Source organism: Eublepharis macularius, chromosome 4 (assembly GCF_028583425.1).
Source record: "Eublepharis macularius isolate TG4126 chromosome 4, MPM_Emac_v1.0, whole genome shotgun sequence".
NCBI classification, from domain to species: Eukaryota; Metazoa; Chordata; class Lepidosauria; order Squamata; family Eublepharidae; genus Eublepharis; species Eublepharis macularius.
Window position 1 is genome coordinate 41,058,751 of NC_072793.1, and position 26,986 is coordinate 41,085,736.

Sequence of the window (26,986 nt, forward strand, 5' to 3'; positions counted from 1 at the left end):
CCACTATACCAAACTGGCTCTCAACAGATAGACCTTGTTTTCACACATGAGGTTTAGATGGACTTTGAGATTTTCCCCAAACACACTTTTTAAATCCTTGTGGTTTTGTGAACAGCAGAATAAGCTTCAGGATATGGCCCCTCCAGTCATTCTGCTGGGTCTGTCTAGTCCAGAGTATGGTTTGAAGCCACCTAGCTTAAGTTAAACAGGCCTGGGGCTGGTCAGTTCCTGGATATGAGGCCTCTGAGAAATCCCACGTTAGCTGCTTTGAGATTCTTGATGGAAGAAGGGCAAGATATAAATAAAATAAAAACAGGTAAAGTATTTGCAATTCAAATGACCCATTCCTTTTACAGTAACTTGCACACTATCAAGTCCCTAGCCAGTTGCATCACTTCTGGTGTGACCCGGAAGCAATGGCTTTGCACCAGGGCAAATGCTACCGAGGGCCAAGTGTTACCGAATCATCTCTGGTATGAAGTCATTGTTTCCAAGTCATAACAGAAGTGTGACATCATTGGCTGGGGATGCAATTGCACACCTATTTCCCCAACCTGCTTCTTCCTGATCAGGTGGTGATCAGCAGACAGAAGCATAAATTGCTGGGAGACTGCCTGTCGTAAGTGGGCACCTGGCAAGGCTCCCATAACCAGTTCAAGACCCCACCGTAATCAACAAGGTTATGGGCCCAGTCTGGTAGACTGCACTGGCTGGTGGAGGCTTTGTGCAGAGAGCTGTTGCTGAGAGCGGTAGGCAGAGGTGGATGAGTGGAACCGACTGGGAGAGTTTCGAGGACGGTGTTCTGAGCTGGTTGGCTGGCAGTGCTTCACCAGGCCCAGAGGGAGACGACGTTCCTGGCTCGTCGGCTGGCGATGAGAAAACATCTGGGCATATCTACACTGTATATCTGGATTATCATCACTTCACCCATGTGTCCATTAGGGATTGTGAATTCATTGATGTATATACAAATGGGAAATTGTTCACTAAAGCTTGGCTGAGCATGGCAAAAAGGCCTTAAGAGTGGTTTTGAAAAATTGTCTTAAGAACATAAAAAGAGCCCTGCTAGTTCTGATCAGTGGTCCATCTGGTCCAGCATTTTATCTCACAGTGGCCAACCAAAGGCCAACAACAGGGCACAGAGGCCAAGGCCGTCTCCAGAATTTGCGTCCTGGCACTGAGATTCAGAGGTTTACTGCCTCTGGTGGAGGTTCCATTTAAGAGCGGAACTACAAGTGACAAAAGGCACAGGTTGGACACTTGTCAGCTTCCCTCAAGTTTTGATGGGAAATGTAGGCATCCTAGTCTTGCAGCTTGGCTCTCCGACTGCTGTCCAATGGACTTTTCAACTGTCACTTGTCCAACATTCCGCCAAGCTGCCTACATTTCCCATCAAAACTTGAGGGAAGCTGACAATCTGTGCCTTTTGTCACTTGTAGTTCCGCTCTAAGTCACCATGGCTAGTAGCCACTAAATCTATCTAATCCCCCTTTAGAGCTGTCTATGCTTGTGGCCATACTACATCCACGGGAAGCAAATTCCACAGTTTACTAAAAAAACAGTACAAAAGGCCATTTTTGAGATATGGGGATTAGTTCTTAATTTGAAATCTGAATTTTATCTTTTAAATTGTGTTGATATAACTACTGATTCCAGAGAGGTGGCAGGTGATGTGAAAGACCTCAGTCTGAGACCCTGGAGAGCAGCTGCCAGTTTGAGTAGACAATACTGACCTTGATGGACCAATGGTCTGATTCAGTATAAAGCAGCTTCATGAGTTTATGTGTCACACACACACCCCGCCCAATCTCCCTCATTTTGACTTTTATACAGAAATGCCATTCAGGCTACAAAACATCTTTCAGCGCCTTATGTAATTTTACTTCCTACAGCCACCCGCAAGATATGCCAGGATCTATGTTAATGACATTGTTTCATTAAATTTTTGACAAACATCCCCCTGTACTTCTTGAAGTGCGTATTATGTAAAGCATCAGCCCAGCTAACCTAGGGGACCAGCTATCTTTGAGAAAGAAGGCAGAACTCTGCCAAACCAAAGAAAGGGATTGCTTTTATGGAACATTAATGTGGGATACACCATAAAGCCCTATTTTAAAACTTTCAGATTTAGGCAGCATCAGCCATGGTGACAGCTTGCGGTTGAATATGACAGTCTAGTTGGAAGGTACTTCAAAGAACTATGATGGGATTTCTTAAGCCTTTCTCCTTATCTACCCATAAGCCAAGCCACAGCCAAGATCACATAATGCAAAGACGCTTCTCTCACAAATTCAGGTGGAAAATGTCAATATTACAATGTCCTTCACTGTTGCCAGCGCCTTCGGATACACCATATAAAACATCTGTTATGATGAATAAACCATATGTTGGTTCTTCAGATTCAGGAACAGGACCAAGCTGCTAAAGCTAAGGTATGGTGGCCTATTCTATCACATCAGCAGCACCTAACTTTGCATCTAATACTAAACTGCAATATAACACATTCAAGTATCTTGGCAGATGAACAAGGCTACTGATGGGAGGGGGGGAATTTTAGAGGCCTTAGTCAGTCTGGGTCCCACGATGAACCCAGGCAAGACATCATGTGGTTTACTCTCACGTGAAGTGGGAGTTGGGCCGAGGTGACGTGAGGGAGGCCCAGAGGGAACCAGGAATCTTGAGGCTGCGCCAGGGGAAGCCTGCAGACGCACGCTCATCTCGCCAGGAAAATAGAGGAGAGTTCTGGACACTGATTAGCACAACAGCCCCTTTCCATATATTTCTGCTGAGTTAGATGGATTTTATAGACCAGGTCCGGGAAGGCAACCAAGCTGCACTTGGAAATATGGAGTGATTTGGTTGGAAGGGGGCCCCTGCCTCACAACTGCATCTGGCACAAAAAAGGACTATGAAATATAGTTGAACAGGACTCTAGACTGACATTTTAGCCAGATGTGTTCAGCATGGAGTCACGCTCTTTCCTGAAACTGGAGACTTCAAGCCTAAACAGAGTTCCAAACATCTCTTGAGCGGAGCCAGGCTTTGGGTCTCTCTCTTTCTCTCCTACACACACACACACACACACACACTCTTTCTCAGGACAGTCTGGTTCCAATTTGCTTCTTCCCACTTTGCTAGCAATTCCAGCCCTTCATTAACAGTGAAATCATATTCCTACTATATCCTCCATCTCAGTGTGGATGACCCAAGGGAAGCAGTTGGTGGGAGATGATATGGAGATTCTTGCTCTGTTTGTCATGCATTTCCTGTTACGTTCTGCAGCAGACAAGCTGGAGGAAAATGTTAAGAGGGACCAAGCATGACCCGCCTTGAGGCTACACCCAGCTCTCAAGCTACTTCTACTTTTATATCTCCTCCCCCCTTTTATTTTCCTCCCAAGAAATTTAAGCTCTTACTGGCAGGTTGCTGGCTTTTTACACTTCTTTAGTACCAAATTGATTCCTGGAGCCATTTCAAAGAAGAAAAAAGTTCCTCACAAAAGACTTTAGTTGCCAAACGACTTTCTTTGCCAAACATCGCCATTTTATATTCTTCGTTGCCTGCCACGGCAATAGAAAGGACTAGGGCTCCCTCTGCTGGTAACATTGAAAAGTGCTGATTGATGGTAGCTTGGCTTCCATAGGCAACAGTCAGTCACTCTGCAGTAAAGTAGAAAGCGCCATTGATCCGGCCTGAATTTTGAAATAAATTCACTCTCAGTACATGTTAAAATTTGTATCCAACCAAGTGCTTTACTGTATCCAACCAAGTGAGCGTTTCCACTCATTTCATCTCCTCATTTGCCCATTGTGTGCTTTTATTCAATGAATTTACTTTATTTATCATCTGAATCGCTTCTCGGCCTTTTGGTTAAGATCAAGTGTAGTATTTATCATCTGCCTTGACTTTTAAACTGCATGTTCTGAAACAATTGCACATTTATCATTGCATCTATCACATTCTACAGCCTGTTTTCTTCTTTTGCATATTAGCCCATTTCACACCTTTATCATTTTCTTCCCTTTTATTTCTCAGCTTACCTATTTGCATGTGATGCTGGTAAGCAAGAACTTAACCTGTGTGATCTTGCGCACATCCCATGTGTAAAATGAGCAACACTTGCACCTAGGATCGTCAGGTCTCCCTACCCTCCAGGTGGTGGGTAAGGCCCAAATCAGCCGCTGTAAAGGGAGTGATGTCATTGCGCTGCCCGAAGAGCACACCCGGGAGCTGGTTCCCCTGCCTTCTTCCCCCCACTGAATAAGGGAATGGTGGTGGGGAGTGGAGGGGGGAAGCAAAGTATCCTCAGCTCTTACTGCGGGACCTGGCAGCCCCATTTGCATCCCAGGGCAATGCCCATCTCCAGCAGGCTATAGCTGAATCTAAAACAACTGAAACCCCACCTTCAGTGAAACTCTGGTCACCGGGGTTGCCAGGTGTCTGGTTTTCCCCAAGACAGTCTGTTTTTTTCTTAGCCCACGAAGCAGCCTGCCAGGCAGCCCAGACTACCTTTCTGTGTGCTGGGGAAGCTGTCAGCCCATCCACCAAGCCTTCTGGACACCTGGGAAACCGCCCACTTGCCCAGGAAGTGGCCCACCCAGCCTCTTCCTGCACACCTGGGAAGCAGATGACTGGCCAGCCTGCCTGGCCTCTTCCTGTGTGCCAGGGAAGCGGCCAGCCTCCTGCAAGCTAGTGATGACATCACTTTATTTATTTACTTATTTATTTAGTTGGTTGGTTGGTTGGTTGGTTGGTTGGTTGATTGGTTATTTATTTATTTATTTATTTATTTATTTATTTATTTATTTATTTATTTATTTATTTATTTATTTATTTGCAGTCCACTCTTCCCTCAAGGAGGCTCAGAGTGGATAACATTATGTATAATACAATCACAATAAAATCACATTTAAAAACATAACATTCAGTAAGCATAGAACTCAAAGCAGCAGCTCATATTGCTTAACCCAAACGAAAGTAGCTCATGAGATGGGAACTAGTAAACAATGTTAAGTGTGTCAGTGGAAAGCCGGAATGAGGGGGGTTTCAATCCCCCCCCCAACAGGACACCAGCAAGGAAGCCTACCCACAACCACACCCCAACCATTTGCCTGGCAAAATATCTCTGTCTTACAGGCCCAGTGGAAAGAGAGCAAATCTCGCTGGGCCCTAATTTCAACAGACAGAGAGTTCCACCCGGTTCGAAAATGCCTTGGCCCTGGTCAAGGCCAGGCAAGCATCCTTGGGGCCAGGGACCGCCAGCAGCTGTTTTGGGGCTGGATGAAGTGCCCTCCAGGGAACATATGGTGAGAGGTGGTCCCAAGGATATGCCAGTCCCAGACCAGATCTCTTTATTCTGGAGTTGTAATTCTGGAGGCTCCCAGTTTAACACTAACCACATCACCACAGTGGCTCTTAGACCATTAATTTTATGTAACAAAAGGACAACCGAAATAGGTAACTGCAGATGTTTAATGTGTATCATGCTTGCTTGATGTTTTTAATTGACATTTGGTATGATTCAAACTCCTGACACAACCCTCAATCAATTTGGACTCCTGAGAAATTAGCTCAACAAACCCCAGATACCCTTCCACTTTTAGGAGGGGTGGAAATGACCTTGGACGGCAACGTCACTTCTATGTGAACTTACAACTTCCATTTCCTGTTACCAAGGAAACTCCATGCAAACTATAAAGAGGAAATGTTCAATAGAAGCCCAAGTGGAAATGAGATAAAGATCGCTATTCTGATTCATTGGAGAGTTCAGACTTCCCAATAGGCAGGAATGTTGGTATGTAACAAGGTTATAAAAAGCTCCACAGAGTTCTATATTTAGCTGACTTATTAATAAGCTTTTCCTAATCTTGAGAAAATTAATTGCCCTTTCCAAGAGGTATTGGGCAGCTTGTCATTCAGGAAAAAGTGTATCAGGCATGAATACCAAGGGAAATGCCTACGATTATTTTTTTATTATGCATTTAGTGCATATTTATTTGGCAACCTAGTGGGGCGGGGGAACTGATCTCCAGATAGTTCCCCTGGAGGAAACGGCAGCTTAGGAAGGTGCACTCTTTGACATCCTCCTGATCCACAGAACAAATTCACCCGTGCCCTTTAAAGCACTTGCCTTTTTTCTCCTGTGAAGAAGTTTTAAATGTGCTTGGATCATGTGTTTCAATAGATTAATGGCTGTATAAGAAGGCTGATTTGCAACTGCATTTTAACATACCTACCATTTGAAATGTCTATGTATACTAACTTAACCCAACTTAACAACTGGTCACTCTCTTGCTCCATAGATATGGGACCTGCACTTCTTCAAGGAGAGGGACAATCTCCAACAAAATTCCCAGCACCCTTACCTGATTACAGTTCTCAAGATTCTATGGGTAAAGTTATCCCAGTTAATAAGTTTAATTTGCTGCTATGTGCTGGCCACAGAATAAACATGCAGTTGATTTATTTTGATTAATCAATAGAGAAAAAACAGGAGATTTGGTTCATTGAAGCTTGCAGCCCTGCCTATAATGGTTATGAACAGGAAAATATACACTGTTGAGAAAGATAGCCAGAGTTAATGCAAGAAACTGCCAGAGAAGGAAACTACAGGCTCTACCTGGGAAGTGAATGCTCAATAGAAGCTGATCCAGCCAAGAATGAAACTGTGGATCAAGGCAACAGCTCTACTCAAAAGGGGCCTTGGAACGTAACCTCTGCTTTGGCAGCAGCAGAGAGGAAATCAGCAAGCAAGAAATGCTCCGTTTTGCAGCAAGTCCTTACAACACAACATCATTGCTCAGGACCAGGAATATGCAATCCAAAGCTTCTAAATTTCAGTGAGATGACACTTCCTCTCCTCTATCACTGTTACCTCCCCTCACTTATTTTGTAAGCCAAAAACAGAAGGGTCTGTTCTGCAGTAGGACAAGGCTTTGCATGACAGTAGCTGAACACAACCCCTGACTTGGATAGCCCAGGTGAGCTTGATCTTGCAAGATCTCAGAAGCTAGTCAGGGTCAGCCTTGGTTAGTAATTGGATAGGAGGCCTCCAACAAAAATCAAGGTTGCAGAGGGAGGCAATGGCAAACCACCTCTGTTAGAGTCTCTCTACATGAGCCATCTTACATAGGGATGCTCAGGTGTAGGGAGATGCAATGGTAGCCAGGAAGCCTAGTTTTAAAAGAGCCAAAGGTTCTGCCCATTTCACCTCACTACAGAACAGAGATCCCTCTTCAGGGGATTTGTTAATTTCATCTTTGCCTCCCAGAAGGCTCTGTCAATTTCACCTCCCCCTTTGGGGAGGCAAAGATGAAATTAACAAACCTTCTGAGGAAGGATCTCCAAGAGATGAAATTGAAAGAGCCTTTGGCTCTGTCTTTTTAAACTATGCTTCCTGGCTAACATTGCATCTCCCTACACTTGAGCATCCCCGTGTAAGATGCCTCCTGTAGAGAGAATCTCAGTCTCTGGCCATGAAAACCCCACCAGGGGTCACCATAAGTCAACTCTGACTTGAGAACACTCTCTACCACCACCATAGCTGAACACAAAGGCCCAATCAATTCACTGAAAAAAAACAACACTAGCACTGCCCTATTCATCTGAAGGAAAAAAGACAGCCAGCACTTTAAAATGCATTTTAGATTACCTTTTGGATTTTGTTATTTTATGACTTTATGAACTAGGGTTGCCAGGTCCCCCTTAGCAACTGGAAGGAAGTGGGAGGTGGCTAGGGTTCCCAGGTGCCCATCAACAATGGGCAAACTCCCAGGGATTTGCCCTCTCATCCACCAATCGCCCAGTGATTGGTGGGAGGGGGCAAACTACCAGAGCTTGCCCTCCACTGACAGGCACCTCAGGAGCATGTGTTCATGCTCCCACCCAGTCATCATCTGTAAATGATGCCATCGGGCTGGCTGCAGGAGTGTCCCTGCACTTTGTTTGGGGCCAAATTGGCCCCATGCTGAGCATGGGAGTGCTCTTGCGGCCAGTGTCATGATGTCACTTACGGAAGTGACATCACTGCATGGCTGGTGTGGTGACGTCATTTCTGGGAGTGACGTCATAACATTGGCGCTGGAGCGCACATGTGTGATGATTTTAAATGAGCCAGAACAAGGTAATTGCCAGGCTCCAACCCTCCCAGTGGGAGAATAGAGCGACCTGGCAACCCTAGAGGTGCTGCATAGTTACCTCACTTTTCCATGTGTGCGCATGCCAACATGCATGTGGCCCCAGTTGATGATGTCATTTCCTCTGCAACCCAGAAGTGACAGTGTTGCACCAGGGCAACACTGAGCGATGTTCTTGCTTCCATTTCATGATGGAAGTGACATCATTGATTGGGCTGCAGGCACAGAGGCTCCCATTCCCCTGGCCTGCCTTCTCCTGTTGATCAGCTGGTGATTGGTGGGCAGAGGCAGGAATCACCAGGAGACTGCCCATCATCAGTGGAAACCTGGCATGACTATTTATGAACACAGAATCAGTTCTGCTTTGGAGGGTGGGGGATAGACTCCATGGCATTATACCCTGCTGAGGATCCTCTTAAACGCCTCCTTCCCCAGGTTCTACTCCCAAACCTACAGGCATTTCCCCATCCAGTGCTGGCAACTCTAAACCTCATTGGTGTAGGTTCTAATTTCTCAAGAATAGGTAATTTTAGAATCTACAGCATACACTAGTACAAATTAACCAAGATTGAAAACAGTTAATTAACCCCAAAAAGCCACTATTAGCAGCCCGTACAGGCTGCTAATAGTGGTTTACATATTCTGCTTTATGTGGATGATGCCGTGATCCTATCTCAAAATAGGGATGGGCTGCAAAGGGCCCTATGATCTTTTTCCGACTATTGCACTTGAGAAAGCTTGGTGATCAACTGCTCGAAATCTAAGTTCTTAGTTTTCACCAAGACTAAGAAATGGAACCCTCTCAAAGGTTAATCAACAGTTCCAATATAGAGGAAGTCAAGATGTTTTGGGGGTTCTGTTTTCAGCAGATCTCTCCTGGATCCCCCAATTTAGAACAGCGCTTAATAAAGCAAAACTATGCACAAACGGTATAAACAGGTTTTTCCACAATAGAGGGGTGGAATTATATTACTGGAGCGGTGCAAGTTTTTAATCTGAAAGTGGCCCCCATTATTCTTTATGGCTCAGCTATGTGGATTAAAGCTATCTCTGATAATATCAATCAACCCTTAGCACAATTTCTTAGGAAAATATTAAATATCTCCTGTATATCTCCTGTTCTAACATTGTATGGCGGGCAGAATTTGGACAGCTATCCCTGGAAGCAAGAGTATGGCTATGTGCCTTTCAACTGAGATTAAAACTGCTCTATGCTGAAGATGGTTTGTTAGATGCTCTAAATCGGGATACCCACGAATCGATTTGGATGAAAGCCCTAGATGAGAAACTGATGATAGTTGGAATGTCGATTGATATTTCAGAGATGGGTAAATCCAAAGCATTTGCTGATTAAAAACCGTGTCCTAGAAATCAACCAAAGCAGCTTGATCTCGAGCCAACTTTGTTCCTCTTATCTTTTGGTCTTTCTTTCCCAACCCCAACCCCTATATGTACTATCTTATCATCTTATCATCCCACAATACTGCAGAGCTTTCTTGTCCACAAAACTTCCGTATTATACCCACAATGGTTTTACAGGAGAGATTTTTCAATAGACCTTATTCTGACAGAATTTGCCTTTGAGGGCTTAATAGAATTGATACATCCTTCCATGCCTTGCTTGAATGAAGGTTCTTTGAAAATATAAGGGATTATTATATTAAGTCCATAATTAACCAACCGTCGCCTTATACTTCAGAAACCCTGGCTCTTTTGCTTAGTGATAAGGATCCTAAATTTACCTTTGCAATTACAAAATATGTTTCCGTCCTTTTAGCCTTTTCATCCCAAAAAGATAAGGAATAAGTATTTTCCACTGCTCAAGATTTATGAATCAATGAGCTTCTAGGGGAATAAAATGATAAAATGAAAAAACAGGTAATTGTTGTGTCCAGGTTATCTTAAGTCTGCTGCTCCACAGCAAGGATTCTCAACATTGCCTTACTACCACTGCAAATGCAGAGCTATGGACATTGGTGAGGGAGCTTCCACACATGAGTTTTTTCTGTGTCCTTTCCTCTGCCCTCCCCCCCCCCCCCCCGTTCCACATGTGCTCTGCAACATCTTGGCATTGGGTCTTGGGGGTGTAGGCATCACGGCTGCTGCAGCGACTCACAAGCCCATTTTCTGTTCTTCCTGTTTGCACTGCTCTATAGAAAACTGAAATGTATAACTGGCAATGGTTGACAATGGACTATTACATACAAGTAGTCTCTCTCTATAGATGTCATACATGTTCCCCATCACATTATTTTACAGACAACTGGGACAAAAGCTGCACACATCTTTCCCTATATCTCCCCAATGAAAAGGGCTAGAGATTTCATTTTTAAAGAAAAAAGACTGATTTCAAAGGAATTAAAATCTGCGGAAATGAACAGGTTAAGCAGGGACCAGTCTTTGCAAGTGGGGACACAAGAGGACTTGTGGAGGGCATTTCATTTCCACCTCCTCCACCATGTCCTTTCTCTTGCATCCTCATAGTCTCTCCCCTTTCCTGCTTCCTTCTCACCCACCTAGGGTTGTCAGGGATCCCAGTGGGCAAAGCGGGGGTGAAGGGAGCTTCGTTAGGACCCCTTACCCTCCTGATGGGTAGAGGGGGACCTGGACCCCTTACCTGTTGGATATCCTCGCATAAGTGCTCCCTGCTTAAACTTCTAATGTTCAGAAACCAAATGCAGTCTCTTGGATAATACTGTACAGTGCTTATTACAGGACACTGCCACCTAGCGTATTTTAAAGTGAGCCTCTTGCAATAGTGATAAGATAGTGATAAAATACTTATCACAATAGTGATATCACTATCACTATTAATATCACTATCACTATTAATATCACTATTAAAAAGAATAGTGATAAAATACTTATCACAATAGTGATAAGATAGTGATAAAATATATTTGTTGTCAAATATTAGGGGTGGAAGGAATGTAGCATTCTCATACAAATGAGAAAGGAAGGCCATGCAAGAAATTAGGCCTCCCTCTGCTGTACAGAATTTTGCTCAGAATTCCAACTAGTATGGAAGTTCCACAATTACATGAAACGACAACAAGATATTGCCTACTATCACAGCCTCATTTGTTGCACGTGAAGAGCTGTGCAGACAATTCTGCTATACAGAAGGGGGGAAATGGTTTCATTAAAGAAACTCTGGTGTAGACTTCGGGCTGGATCTGGCAACCCCATCAGTAGAAGAGTTACAGATCTCCCCCGTTTCCTCTTCCCCAGCAGTCCTTAGCTATGCAGGTTGTTGGGCTGCAGTGACAGGGGAAAGGAAGCAAACTCCCTTTCAGACCTCTTCCATCAGGAGAGGTGAACTGATGGAAGAGGAGTGATTCCATCCCATTCTGTTCTCACTGCAGCCCACCATCCTCCATGGCTATTAGTTCACACAGGTCCTGTGACCTTAGGGAAATCAACTTTTCTGGTTTAAAAAGAATGGATGGGGAAAAGGGAAATCTTTTCATGTGTTCCTTGCATAAGAGAATTTTGCTATGTCCAACCTTATGCAAAGTTGTATAAAAAAGGCACATGCAAAACAAAAGCAGAAGTCACTACTACTTGGAATTTTATTCCTTATGTGAAGAAACTGAAGAGATTCATCCATAGCAAAAGAATTTATAAGAACAAGCAGAGTAAGAAAAATGTGAATGGATTTTAATAGTTCTGTGTTCCTAAAATAAGCTCACCCCCCTTAAGCCACTGTCATGCAAAATAGGATTGTCCATTACATATTTGTCTCACCCTAAAGTGGCATACATGCTTCTCCCCTTCATGCCATCTTCACAAGCCTGTGGGGTAGGCTATGCTGAGTGTGAGAGACTGCCACAGTTAGCATATTGAGCATCATGGTAAAATGTTGATCGAACTCTGGTGTCCCTAGATCAGTCGTATGCCACAATGGCTTTCAGCGAACTCCGTTATGGAAAAATGGTTCAAGAATTCATACCATCACTGCAAGCAAGCATGTAGGTATTTTATGGGGTTCCTTGGGGCCATCTGCTGTGAAGAATGACTTTGGGGGAGCTCTCTAAATCTAAAAGGATTCTGGGCTGTTTGGTGATAAGGCATGAGTTCGGCATAAACCTAGGAATATCTGTAGAACAAGATTCATGACTCAAATCAGTATGGCAGATCAGTGATGCCCAGACTAGAAATTCATCTGAATTGGAGAGAAGGAAAACCCTGAGGATGGCAGATGACAATGTAAAATTTTGGCCTGGCTCACACATACAGATCATCATTGTTTATTGTACACTTGCTGTTTCACAACTGAATGTGTGAACTGATTCCACTGAAAAGCACTTGAAAGTCCTCTCTGAAGTATTAGATCTGTGATGGGGTTCTCTCATACAAGTTATCAAACAAACTATTTCTAGGCAGCACCAAGAGCACTCTCACAAAATCAGAGGGCCCATCTTGCCCCAACGCTGAGGACCTCCAAGCTTGGATGCCCTTGGACTGCCTTCTAACTCATTAGGGGCGATCTTGCTTGCTGAACAGCTCAACTACTTGGCTGACACTGAGCGAACGCATCCTAAGAAGGCAACAGGATTTAACAAAGGAGTTACAACCACTCTTTTAAAACGGAAAATAAGTCTGTGTGATCCTGTAGAGCAATGAAACCTGATTTTTTTTAATGTAACAATTGAGGAGAATCTGTTACAAAGAATGGAAGCTGGCAAAGACCAACCATACAAAGAACAAGGACTACAGGAGAGCTGGTTAAAAACAGGAGTTGTAAATCAGCACAAAAAAGACATTTTCCATAATTGCAGATAAACAAAGCCAGCAGGCCAATCAAAAAAGTCCCGTTAGACAATTTTTTAAAAAATATAGTTCTCTGAAAAACGTATTAATTTGAGGGGTTTCACAAACATGCACAATGCAGGTCAGAGATTTTTACAATTTGAATACGTTGCTTTAAGTGCCCACCAAAAGCAAAGCTCCAGCTTTCTGTTATCCAGGTATCCAAACATAAATGTAAATGATCAACAATCCCTCATACAGAGACTTGCCAGCTACAAATTCTTCTTTTCTACATAAAAGTTCAGCCATCATTAGGCAACAGTTTATTAACCCGCCTTTATAACCAGAGCTGCTTTGCCGCCTGTTCTTCATGGTAATTAAATATAGTTCTCCTAAATCCCATTCACACACTTGTAAGTTGTGGATACACAAATTAAGTTTGGTAACAGTTCATGATGCACCCACTTCCTCACATGGTACTCTCAGGATTAAAGTTGTATTCATCAGCCTCTACACTTCTCTATTTGAACTAATTTTTTTAAACGGTTCTGTGCTTTACAATAGCATCTTGGGGCCAGATCTGATAGAACCCTGGTTTGCCCATTCTAAGCATAGTATGGCATATGCACAGAGTGACCCATACAAATCAAAACTTACATAGACAGATCATGACACTTGTCAGCTCTCTTCAGTGTCAAGAACAAAGCACACTTCCATAAGGGACTTACTAGCTTGTTTGCTTAACTAGTCTATAACTTGCTACAGAAAATGATACGGTAAACACGATTATCTACTTTTCACTGATAGCCCAGGAAATGGCTGCCTCAGTGTATGGTCCAATGTGCTGAAATTCCCAGTGCTCCCAACAAGTTTTTAAATAACCTCATGAAGGTGCAGATAAATTCCTCTGCCTGTTTGCTCTGCTGGCCCTTCAGGCAAAAATTAAAAATGCAAGAGCAATCTTTATATAATCCTGGTAAACTATTCAGCTACATCATTACAATTCAGCCTTCCAGTGGGGAGGGGGGGGAGGAGAACCTGAAGGGAGAGGGTTGGGGGGAGGGGGGGGAACAGGTTTAAACCATGTCATAGTTCAAAAATGTATGGCAGAGGGAAAATCACACTAGAAAATAGCAGGGCTGCAAGCCGAAGAGCAGAAGTCTTTACACAGTCTATTGTGTAAGTTTGGGTCCTTTTGTTCCAGCTGAAGCCTTACCAAGCCTTCTTTCCATTTCTAGCCCTTTAGCTGAATTTTCTTACCAGTTTTTCAAATTCTTCTCTTCATCTCATCCCATTCACAGCACTGGGACTTTGGGATAGAATGTCACATAAATACCAAAGGGAACGGTTTCCTTGTCCTTAACTTTCCTTGTGTCGTGGCATAAATAGCCACTACCAAGGAGTTTTACTAGCCTAACTGGAACAATCTGGTCTAAAGATTCCAGTAGCTAAACTTCTAAAATAAGATTTGCACAGAACCACCAGCAACCTGGGCTTCTAGAAGATTATTTAATTATAAAAATCCACACAGAGACTATAAATCTCCAGTTCACACAGCCAAGGAAATATTTCTCATTCTTCTGAAGGAACCAAAACAAAGAGGACTCTGTGATCTTCAAGATACGGCTTGCTCTTCTTTGGCTACAGTCTACAAAAGGAAGCAAAGTAGCGTTAGGTTAGAGCTAAACAGGAAGCAGAAAGATTCTTTGGAGGGCAAGGGGGAAATCTCTCAAGATGGCAAGCTCTCCATTTCTGGAAAAGTAGATCCTGTATTAACAAGCTGAATAAAAGCAAAGCAGTGCATACTGCTGAGGTGGCCTCAAGAGGAGAGTTCAAAATGAGGTCTGCGTGCCAACCACAGCCACAGCTCCCAAGAGAAGTTTCAAATACTGTGAATGAAGTGAAGGGTGGGGGGAAAAATCACCCTTATTAGAATAGCTTTTAGATGTGCACTTGCCAACTAGAAGCTTATTGTTTAGTGCTCTGACTTTTCTTTTTAAAATGAAAGCTAACTGAAGATCTGGGACCTCATTTCTCCTGTATTATTTTATGATGTTATTTATTTATGTTATTTCTCACTGAGACACAAGGTGGACTACACAGTGTAAGTCAATACAATCAACGGCTGGTACATCCAAACAAACAATATAATGGGGTATGGATTGCAGAAATGTGAAAACAAGCATAGAACCAAATACAGATATGAAACACTGCAGAAACAAAACGTAAGTATTTTTACATGAACATATTAAATGATGTGGAAACTCTCAGTAGGAGCATATCTATACCAACAGACAGTACCCAGCAGTATAGTCTATAGGCCCTGCCCCTTTCCCAAGATATCTTCCAAGACCTATTTCCAGAGTTTAAAGCCCTCCTGAATAATTCAGTTTTGTACAGTTTGCAGAAAACCAAGAGAGTGGGAGCTTTCCTGACATCTTCAGGTAGAGGCCACCACAGTACATGTATAGGCAGTAACTGATGGGTAGCCAATGGAGTAACTGCAGAATGGGAGTAATATGCATGCACCACCTAGCTTCTGATAATAATCGAGCTGTGGCATTGTGCACCAGTTGAAGTCTCTGATTTGACTTTGAAAGGAGACCTATGTAGAGTGCATTACAACAATTTTATCTCAATGTTACCAAGGCATGAATCCAGGTAGCCAGATCAGCCATGTCAAGGTAGGGGGCCAGGTCTGCACTGGGAGAAGGCCATTTTTGCAGCTGCGTTTACTTACTTCTCTAGCAGCAATGCTGGATCTAATATAAACTTTATGCTCCTAACTGAGTCTGCAAGGGTCAACTGAATCCTGCCGAAAGTGGGAAGCATAACGTCATTCAAAATCTCCACCTTCCCAACCAGCTGTCTAGGATCAGTTTCAATTTGTTTGCTTTCAAGCCACCTGACCACAGCTGTCAGCCAGCAACTTAGGACTTTGACTGCATCACCAAGGGATTTGGATAGTGAGATAAAAAGCTGAGTATCATCTGCATATTGATGACATCCAATTCCACAGGTACAAATGATTTCTCCTAAAGGCTTTACATAGAGGTTGAATATTATGGGGAATAAGACTACACTCCATGGAACCCTGCAAGATAATTCCCTCGGTAAAGGTAGCTGATCATCAACAGCAACCCCCTGAGTCCATTCCATAAGGAACGACTTAAACCAGTGGATGTCGGTCTCCAAGGTGAACCAGGAAGCTCACTTGCACTGAAACAAAATTTCAGTTACTTCAGGTCAGAACTGACATCCTACTGGACCTTAAGAAGTCTTACAATACAGCTGAAGTAACCTGCTGTATTTGTTGGAAACATCAAAAACTATCTGAAAGCTAATCAGCAGGGCAGTGGAGGCACCAACAGATACTGTCACAGGGAATGTCTCCAAAACCAAATGCAGGACAAAACACAGATGGGTGGAAGTCTGGATTAAGATGCAAGAAGGATGCCCTAAACACAAGAAATGTAGGGAACTGATAGGTACTCTATGATTAGGTGTGGTTGTTTCTTTTGGGGTGGGTTGCTAATTAAACAAATATGTTTTGTTTAGTTCATTCCTTGCTCTTTTACTTTTAAGTTTTGTTCGGCTGCTTCAGGAAGATACTTTTATATAATACAGAGGGGGGTGCTGTTAGGTCAATTTCATTGGTTATTTATGACAGGGCTCAACAAATCCCAGGTGCCAGGTTGCCATGGGGCCTAGTAATTTTACTGTGAGACCAGTATTTTCAGAAACGGTTTTATTGTAATACCTCTTAGTGATCCTTGAAAATTCAACAGTTATTTATCATTTTACTTATCAGAATGTTTTGTTGCATATTAAATCATATATACTTGATTTTTAAATCATGTATGTTCTGAAGCAGTTTTCTTAACCTCTCTGAAAGTTCACCAGATGGTCAGATGAGCTCAGCATAGTTTTAATCTTCGACAGCCAATTAATGTAGTTAAACAGTAGATTTATTGCCTTTTAACTGTAAGAATTTAGTTATTTTAATCTCACTACAAAAATTAATGAGCATTATCAGATATATCTCAGTGCACCTGTGCTGTTTATCTCATAATCTTTTCGGGGATCAATAATTATATTTACAGGACTATCTCCTCTTAACATTTTAAAGATCTGTCTACGTTTGTGGATATCACACTTTCTGCAAAAAGTGCCATACAGAGAGCTGATTAGGCTTCTATTGAAGGCACTCAGAGAAGAATCTAGGTGAGGCATTTCTGAGTGCTTGTGTGTTGGGCTTAAAAAAAATAATAAAAACATTTCACAGCATTCTAAGACAGCTGAAACCTAATTCACTATAAACCTTATGTATTCAACTAGTAACAAAGTCCATTGTCAGAAAAAATACAACAGGCTCCAGAAAGGGGAGGGTGGGCAGGCGAGGATTGCCTCCTCCTCTGTGACTGATCCCGGCCAGGTGAAGGGGGGGAAGGCATTGCCATCTGCTCTACTACTGATCCCAGATGGATGAAGTGGGGGCAGGAATTGCCTGCTGTTCTGCGCCTGATTCCGTATGGGTGAGGGGGGGGGCAGGTATTGCTGCCTGCTCCATGTCTGATCCCCACAGGGTGAAGGGAGGGAGGGCATTTTGGCTGGCTCCGCTCCTGATCCCAGTCCAGTGAAGAGGGGTAGGCATTGCTTCCTGTTCTGCACCTGATTCCGTCCGGGTGAGGGGGGGGCAGGCATTGCTGCCTGCTCCACTTCTGATCCCAGCTGGGGGACAACAGGGGGCGAGCATTGCCACCTGTTCTGCTTCTGATCCCTGCTGGATGAAGGTGGGGGGCTGGCATTGCCACCTGCTTCGCTCCTGATCCCAGCTGGGTGATGGTGGGAGGGCGGGCATTGCCTCCTGCTCCACGCCTGATCCCAACCTCGGCTTCCTACCATGGTGCACTTTCTGGAGGGACGGGCTGCATTGCCTGGGTTTCCCTCCACAGCAGCGCCCTCTGGAGGCACACCTGGGTAGGAAGTGAGTTGTCAGGAACACGCTTACCCTTTTATATAGAAGATTTTTCACTTTGTGAGCTGCCTTATGCAGTTCTTGGAAGAGGCAGTGAATACATTTTCCAAATAAATAATAATGCCTATCACTGTCTGGGCCAAAACAAGTTGCCCCAGAAAACATACAAAATGTAAAATCAATTCTTATAAGGAGATAACACAAATACAATATTCAACATTAAGAATAAAGTCACAAGAAGAATTGTCTCCTTGCTATAGTTGGTTTCAATACAGACAGATAAGGGATCTTTATAAATCGGACTGTTCAAGGGGAGGAATAAGAATGGAAAATACAGAATTGGAAGAAGTAATGCTACAAGAAGGCAAGAAACAAATCTCAAAGATCTATAAGATACTTCTAAAATGGTACACTGAGGATGAAACAGTGAAAGTACAGATGGTGATGTGGGCAATAAATTTCCATAAAGAAATAGCAATGGAGGCATGGGAGCACTTGTGGAAGAATACAATTAAGATTACAACATGTACGAATATTAAAGAAAATGTATACAAGATGATATACAGATGGTACCTAACACCGAAGAAAATTGCACTGGGGAACGCTAAAATGTCAGATAAGTGCTGGAAATGCAAAAAGCACGAAGGATCATTATACCATATGTGGTGGACTTGTGAAGTAGCGAAGCAGTACTGGGGAGATATAATAGAAGTAATTAATGAGGTGTTACAAACCCAAATAAATAAGAACCCAGAACTGCTGCTACTAAATTTGGGAATGGAGAATGTTCCAGTGCAAAATAGAACATTGTTATTTTATATGACAGCTGCAGCAAGATTACTGTATGTGCAGAAATGGAAAGTGCAAGAAGTACCTACTGTAGAGGACTGGATTTACAAATTGCTGTACATGGCAGAGATGGATAAAATGACAAGAAAACTTAAAGACCTAGATCCGAGACAGTATTTGGCGGACTGGGCGAAACTGAAACAATTTTTGGAAAAAAAATGGGATGTGAAAGGAGAACTGTGGCAGTTTGAGAACTTTTGAAATAAGACATTTTAAACAGAAGAGAGAAGTGACTTTACCATTAAGAATTTATATCTATTTTAATCTAAGCTTGGATTATAATATAGCAGAAGAGGGATGAAATTTAGAACTGATTTTTTAAAGAATAAGATAGGGAGGTTATGACAAGTAATACCTTTATCACAGTATATGAATAAGGGAATAGTTAAACAAATATACTGATGGGGCATACTATATATACTATTATGTTGGTAGATTAGATTGTATATTATATAATGAATGTGCAGTATGGTGCTGTGTGCGGTGCCACATTGGTGGCAGGGTGCACAGTAGGGGTGTTAATACATATTATAATGACAATAGTATATTTGATAGAATATATGTTTAAAAGAAATAGAATATGTTTAAACTAAGACTTTTGTTATATATCATATCATATCATATCATATCATATCATATCATATCATATCATATCATACTGGTCTATATTGAGGGGTATAAGATTTATACTATATTGATAGTATAATTGATAGATGTATATTATACTGATAGAATATTTGATAGTATAATTGATAGAAGCATGCTATATTGATAGGATATTTGATATATATGATAGAATACCTGGGAAAAAAATTAGAATGTGCTTAAACTAAGGGAATTATCAAGTAATAAGAGGGGGTAAGGGTTGGAAAGCTGTTGGATAGAGAGTGGGGGAGGAAAAGGGTGGGGGATAGGGTTAATTAGATATTGAGGGAATGTATGTATTGAATTTGAAAAGTATACTCACCAATAAAAATTTTCTAAAAAAAAAAATGTAAAATCAATTGATCAACACCAACACCAATTGCCTACTGAGACACCAGCATCACACACTGATGGCTGCTTTCCACTGATGAGTTAAATCTGGCAAGTGTTCTGTAGTTGCACACATCTTGCAGAAGTACCTCCTTACAGAGGTAAGGAAAGCCACCTAATTGGCAAGTTTTTAAAATCATGCTTATAAAAGATGCTTTTTAAAAAAGGCCTTTAAACTTTGAAGTTGTCAGTGAAGGTTTGGGGACAGGCGCTGGATCGTTTTATTATCATTGGTTTGAGCTGTACTGAGTGAAGGAAGAAATACAGATCTCTCACACATATACACACACTGACGGCAGGAAAAAGGGTTATATAAACAAAATCAGAAGTACCTGCCGCAGGAACTGTTTGCCTAGATAGGAAGTTGCCAGGCTGGTCAGATTCTTCCTGCTGCCCACTTTGCACCGGATATAGCCATAAAGATTAGCTCCTTGTAATGTTACACCCAGGATCACCACTGCCTATGAAAGACATAGCACAAAACTGGGGTCTTACTACAGTCAGCCCACAGAGGGATTAGTCTAGTCAGGCATTTACCAGACAACCAATTGCTCAACTCACCAACCACTTCACTTTGAAGGAAAAGAGGGCGCTGAAAGCAAAGATCACCCAGAGCAACGGGCATGTGATCAGTCCTAACCAGAAGATTCTGGACTCTGCCTCTGATGCGACTTTTTTCCCTGGAGTAGATGCCTAAAAATTTTAAGAAGTAAAACTATAGTTGCACAATATTAAAGCTCAAGAACTCAGTGCCATTTGTTTCCTATAAAAGACTACATGGGCTTCATCTGTGTGGTTTTTTTAAGCAGGGGAATGGGGCAAGACCAGGTATCAGCTGTTGGTTACAAGAGACATGTATACATACAAATTCAGCTGTTGGTCAGAACCTTGTGTGTTCTGAGTGGTCGGCAATGCAACTCTCTCTCAGCCCCGATGACCATCATCACCAAATACACATATATTTAATGCCTGTGATAACAGGGAGATATTTACCTTCCTAGCTTCAAACACCCACTGGCTCTTGCCATCATCGTCAACCTGGTTCCACCAACGAAGGCCAACCATCAACCTCCCTGTGATATTCTAGAGCGAGGGGGCAACAGAGAGGATGTGAACTTACAGCATTGCAGAAACAACCATACAGTGTTCTTAACTAAATGTCTAATAATGCTCATCAGTTTTTTGTTTCATGCACATAGCAGAAGAGGACCAATTTTCCCATTTCTTCCATGCTATTCAGTGATGCAACCAAAGGCAGCACAAATATAACTGTACATGTATTTGCTGCTCTTCTTGCAATACTAGTCCTTTGAAACACGCTCTCAGCAACCCCACGGGGGTTGATTGACCTGGACACTTAGTTACCACACACCACCAGAGAAGTGGCAGCACATTCGCACCCAAAACAACTTGGCTATTGTCTTCTCAAAAGGACCTGTCAAGCCCACTTGTTATTTTGTGGTTGTCAAGAACACAAAGGACTAGGGGGGCCTTCGCAAAGGACCACCTATCCCCAAAATCGATAGATGCCACCTGTTTCCCTACCAAGCCCTAACTAAAAGCTGGGGAATAAAACCTCAGGTGTTACCGAACAGTACCTGGGGGTCAGCTGTGCTGAGCTCTGCCAAAAAGTTACAAAAGGTAGCAGAGGGCCGAGTTTGCTCAAATATGGTTTTCAAATTGAAGCCACCAACAAATAAACCACCACACAGAAGTAAAATATTATATTTATTAAGGTAAATACTAAAATACTAAATCTTAGTATGCAAAAAAAGGTAAAATACTAAAGAACTAAATATTCTAGTACCTAAACATACCTGACATGATCTTACGCCAGTCTAATGTATTATCAAAGTTTCCAGGATTTAAGACAGTTTTAAATCCAGGTGGCCAACGGTAGGGATCCTGGCTGGACCCCAAACTTAGGACAAATTTATTTATTTATAGCCTGCCTTTCTTGCTGCAATTCAAGGCAGATTACACAGGCCAAAACGCTCAACAGCTGTATAAGGATTGCAGAAATTTGAAAAAGCAGAAATCTGATACACAGCTGAAACAATGCCAAGACAAAATAGGAGCATACTTACAGCAACAGACAGTACACAGTAGTATAGACCACAGTCCCCATCTCTTTTCCAAAGCATTTATCTGAACCATTTCCTTACAGCACAGCCCTATTACCTGTATAAAAAGCCCTCCTAAATAATTAAGTTTTGTATAGTTTGTAGAAAGCCAGGAGAATGTTACTAGACCTCTTCAGGTAATGGGAGCCACCATAGAGAATGCACATGTATGGGCAAAACTGAACTGTCCATTTTTATCCCATATTCCATAGCTACATGAGGTGATCTGGTTTACCAATCAGAGCTTGGCAATGATGTAAGAGGATGATACTCCACAGTGGTGACATGCCTGAAGATTATTGCACTAGCTCCCTCCTGAGAACCGAAAGCGAGTTCAGATAAGCTTAAATGGATAGAATGATCTCTGCTTTGTATCTCCCATCCTCCTACCCAGGGCTTTTTTTCAGCTGGAACACAGTGGAACGGAGTTCCGGAACCTCTTGAAAATGGTCACATGGCTGGTGGCCCCGCCCCCTGATCTCCAGACAGAGGGGAGTTGAGATTGCCCTCCACGCCGCTGAGTGGCGCAGAGGGCAATCTCAACTCCCCTCTGTCTGGAGATCAGGGGACGGGGCCACCAGCCATTTGACCATTTTCTCCGAGGGCAACCCACTGAGTTCCACCACCTCTTTTCCCAGAAAAAAAGCCCTGCTTCTACCATAAATGTTTCTGGCTCCTGGACAGGTAACGAGCCTGCACATAACTCTGAAAATGCACTCACTCAAAATTAACAAGCATACCTGTAATGTTTTGCCATGTAAACTGTCTATTTTATTTCTGCTAATTAAGATAGGGTTTTAAAAGTACGTTTACTCTGAACAAAAATGCAGGCCTCTAAAGAAAGAAGGAGGTAGGCTGGATGGGTGAGTGAAGTGTGTTAGGATTAGATGGTAGCTGTATCCTAGTGGGCGGAGTGAATGGCAAGCTTTTAGAGAGCAGTTCAGTCAGTTGGTGTCTGTGAGAAAGAAGAGTTATTCCGTGAAAAGTATGCATGTTTGAGTTTGCATATAAAATCAGCCTAAGTGGCAACTGGGAAAAAATAAGACTTTGTGACTGAGACATTTTATAACTGTTTGAAGATCTGTACTTATCTTGAAACCATCGTGCTTATGAATTACTCTGAAACTATTATGCATAAATAAACTCTATTTCTGGTTAAGTAAAACATCTAGTTCATCTAGTTTAAAGTCTTTGGACCTGTGTCCCAACAACGTTTGTTCTTGTTCCCTTCTTTGATAACAAGCATGATGAAGAACCACCATACATCAAAGGAATGATTTACCTTCACTGCCCAGAAGTCACATGACAGAAGCAGGATGATTGTCACCACACAGGCAATGTAGCTGTTGCTGAATAATTCACAGAGTAAATAGACAAATACTGCGCTGACCCGGAAGAACAAATGGAAAAAGGAAGCTATTGGATGTCTGTGAAAGATACGGGAAGACAGCAATTCAGTAATTGGTTCATGTTTACTCAACCATACCCCAAACAGCTTAGAACATGGCTACAGCTTCAATCATAATTCCCACACAGTGGCACTTCATAAAGTCAGCAGTGTTGGGCCAGACAGAAAAAAATAATAGAGTCTATAAGATAGGTCATTACAAGAAGTGGAATCTCTCAACAAAATACATCAGCATCAAGTGAAAGAATAGCAACTTGATCAGATCTCTTTCTATTTAATGCAATCAGATCAGTGACCAATCTAAGATTATCAGTTCCTTGTCTACTTTGTATAAATCCTACCTGGTCTACATGCACCAAGGTTCTAATAACCTTTTGAAGTCTGTTAGCGAGAATGGCCATTAATATCTTAGCATCCATATTCTGTCTCATACATTTTGAAAGAGAGGGCATACAAGATGCCCGCAGCCCAACCCTGCATTTTCCTACAAACATTCCTACTAAAACAAGGGGACAACGCAACCACATGCAATGATGAGCTTGTTGTAGTTTGACATAGACTGTCTGATGCCACTGTGCTGCATCAGCACTTACTTTATCTTTGATTTCTTGGGCCTCCTGGACGTTTCATCATCAGCATCAAAGAGTGACACATCTTCCGTATCATCATTACTCTCCTGTGCAGGCAAGGATTAAAGGAGACATAGCATGCATGAGTAATGTGCCATCAAGTTGCAACCGACTTATGGCAACCCCAGCAAAGGGCTTTCAAGGCAAGTGAGAAGCAGAAGTGGTTTGCCATTGCCTTCCTTAGCAGAGTCTTTCTTCGTGGTTGCCCATCCAAATACTGACTCTGCTTAGCTTCCAAGATCAGGCTATACCACGCCACCTTCCCTCCCACAGGAGACATAGATCATCTCCTTTTTTGAAATGTTGTGTGCAAGAATCAAGTCAATGAAGTTTTAAGTCAGGAAATCTTGAAAAAAATCTACAGAATTTAAAAAGCCATGGTGGTATGAGCCTCTCTGTGGACTGATACATAACTTGAACTTGTATAGGAAATATTACCAAATTGATTAAAAATAGGGTGAAAAATATTCAACAGTATATCTAACCAACTAAAATTTTATTTGGATTACAACTAACTATGGGGCAACTTTTAATGAGGCTGAAATCAAGGCACATTTGCTTATTTTTAAGGGTATTTTTAGTTCTACTAGTTTAACAGTTTAAAATATCACATTTCCTTCAACTTTTACAATTCTATGGCTTTGGTAATATGCAAATGAGTTGACATTTAACCCACTAACCAATTACGTAGTTAAAATGCAGTTGACTAATCAATTATAAATTCTTTAACACAGAAGAGAGCTCTGTGCAGATAGCCCCATTTTAAACATCTCATTTTCTTTATGAGGATACTGTAAACCCTTGCCCCAGAGTCTCCCACATTTCAAAAACATTTCACTTATTATGGATAAAGAATACTTTTAGAGTTTCCAGAGGAAATTCTATGGGTGGACACCTCAATTATGAATAGTGTTACCTAGCTCAACAAAATTAGAGATATTGAAGTTACTGAAATTTGTGAAGGGCCACTGTACTTTTGAGCACATGATCCTTCTTTAAACCCAGTGAGAACATTGGTTTATCAAGACCAATATTGTCTTCTCTGACTGACAGCAGCCTTCAGAAGTCTCAAATAAAACCCTTTCACATCACCTGATCTTTTTAATTGAGCAGACTTGGGGCTTTTACACGCTTTTGTCTAACCCCATAATTCCTTCATTTCATGGTCCTCCGACACTGCGGTCTGCATTTTTTTTCTTTCAACGGTCACACAGAATGTCTACCTAACGAACACCTACGACCTCACACTTCTGAGAAAGCGGGCGCTAGACTAGTCCACCTCAGATTATGCTGGAACAAAAACCGGTCATCTTTGAGGTTCCTCAAGATTTATTTATTTTGACTGCAAGGGACGCGCTCGCCTACTCCTCTTGTCTAATTCTTTGGAAGTTTCAAAACAATGCGATTCAAATAAAATATAGACCACCTGGGGCAAAAGAAAAAGCGCGCACCCCGTGTGTTTAGCGGACTGGATGTGAGAGCAGAGAGGGTCCGTGACTGACGGACCCCCACAACTTCTGCCGCCCTTCGCAAAAGCCGTCCCCTCCCATGGATCTCCCGCAGCTCTCGGCCCTCCTCAGCATGTGGCGGCAACCTCCGACCCTGCAACGGCCAAAAGGACAACACCACCTGCTCCCCCTCCCATGCCCACCTGCCGCAGCATCGCTTCCGCCTCCCGCCACGTCACACCACCGTCCACTCCGCGCAACCGTCTACGTTTTCAGCACGCGACGCCCGCGCTGAAGGCTAAAGGGAAACAAACGGCATTTCCGGTGAAGCAAATAGAAAAATAGGCGGCGGCCATGATTCTGTCGGGCACTCTAGCCTCTAATATCTTTATGGTAAATGTCCTCTGTTTTCGCTCAGTTTGAGACTGGAAGTGTGTGGCGCGCCCTCGGTGTGCTTTGTTTTGATTGGTTGCTCTCCCGTTCGACCGAGAACGGGAAGTGCCGCTGGTTTCATTAGAGTTGCATAGATGGGGAGGTTCAGGTCGGCAGTGATTGGGACTCAGGTGCACCATGTCAGCATGAGTATTATTATTATTAATTGGAGAGGGATTTATTGGAGATGTATTACGTTGTTGAAGATTTAAAGAAACAATGTAAAACGAAACCCACGCATGCAGAACAGCTAATCTCTTGATTTATTGCATTAGCGGGAACTAGGGTTGCCAGCTCCAAGTTGGGAAATTCCTGGAGATCTGGGGGGTGAAATCTGGAGAAACCTGGAGAAAGTGGGGTTTGGGGACGGAGAGGACCTTGGCATAGCATAATTCCATACAGTCCACCCCCCAAAGTATCCATTTTCTCCAGGTGAACTGATCTGTGTGGCCTGGAGACCAGTTGTAATTCCAGGAGATCTCCAGCCACTACCTGGAGTCTGGCAACTCTAGCGGGAACTCCCACCAGTTCAGCCTTCCCACAATATTTCAATAAGTATTTTTTTAAAATTTAGCTGAGGAGTAGTAAACGAGCAGGGGAACAGCTCATGAAGCAATCGAGTTGACCATTATTTTGTCTGCAGCTCAGATGTTCATGGTTATTTGTGAGAATTTTTTCTTTGAGAAGCGATAGGTTTTCATAGGAGACGAAGCAGAAATCCATGATTTTATTATTATATGTGATGTATCCCACCCCCCTTTGCTAAAAAGTAGAAGAGACTTCATGCATAAAACTTTTTAAGGGGGTTTCTTTGGTTTGCTGTTTATTTAGATTTCATTGTTGTTTTTCATATTTTTGCATGTTTTAAAAATTAATGATTTGTAAATGCTTCCTTCCTGTTGTAGAAAAAGAGAAATAAACTGTCAAGTATTATTTTTATTTATTTATGCCTTTTATAGTCTGCCTTTCTCACTGAGACTCAAGGAGGATTACATAGTGTGAGATTAGTACAATCAACATCAAGGACATTTCCATACAGTGTCTGAGCCTGCTGATGCGGGAAGGACGGAATATAAATCAAATAAATAAACAAATAATAAAGGACATTTCCATAAACACTGCCATCAGTATCAAGGACATTTCCATACAGTATCAAGAAAATTTCCATTGCTTTTGTCATATTGCAGATGGGGGCCA

General features: G+C 42.4%; 1 protein-coding gene across 1 annotated transcript; it reads right to left on the reverse strand.

Annotated features, from left to right (window-relative positions):
- Positions 1-12,758: 12,758 nt before the first annotated feature.
- On the reverse strand, positions 12,759-25,644 carry TVP23C (trans-golgi network vesicle protein 23 homolog C). Its single transcript, XM_054977699.1, has 7 exons — positions 25,561-25,644; positions 23,874-23,956; positions 23,155-23,299; positions 20,743-20,832; positions 20,311-20,442; positions 20,082-20,210; positions 12,759-14,535 (listed from the first exon to the last, which is right to left on the reverse strand). The coding sequence occupies exons 1-7, from the start codon at positions 25,570-25,572 to the stop codon at positions 14,503-14,505; spliced, it is 624 nt and encodes a 207-aa protein (XP_054833674.1). The 5' UTR covers positions 25,573-25,644; the 3' UTR covers positions 12,759-14,502.
- Between the last annotated feature and the right edge of the window lie 1,342 nt (positions 25,645-26,986).

Coding starts and splice junctions, on each gene's coding strand:
- TVP23C (XM_054977699.1), bottom strand. Junction 20,443..20,742: donor GGGTGTTTGAAGCTAGGAAG/GTAAATATCTCC, acceptor TAAAATTTTTAG/GCATCTACTCCAGGGAAAAA. Junction 20,211..20,310: donor CCTTCAAAGTGAAGTGGTTG/GTGAGTTGAGCA, acceptor TGTCTTTCATAG/GCAGTGGTGATCCTGGGTGT.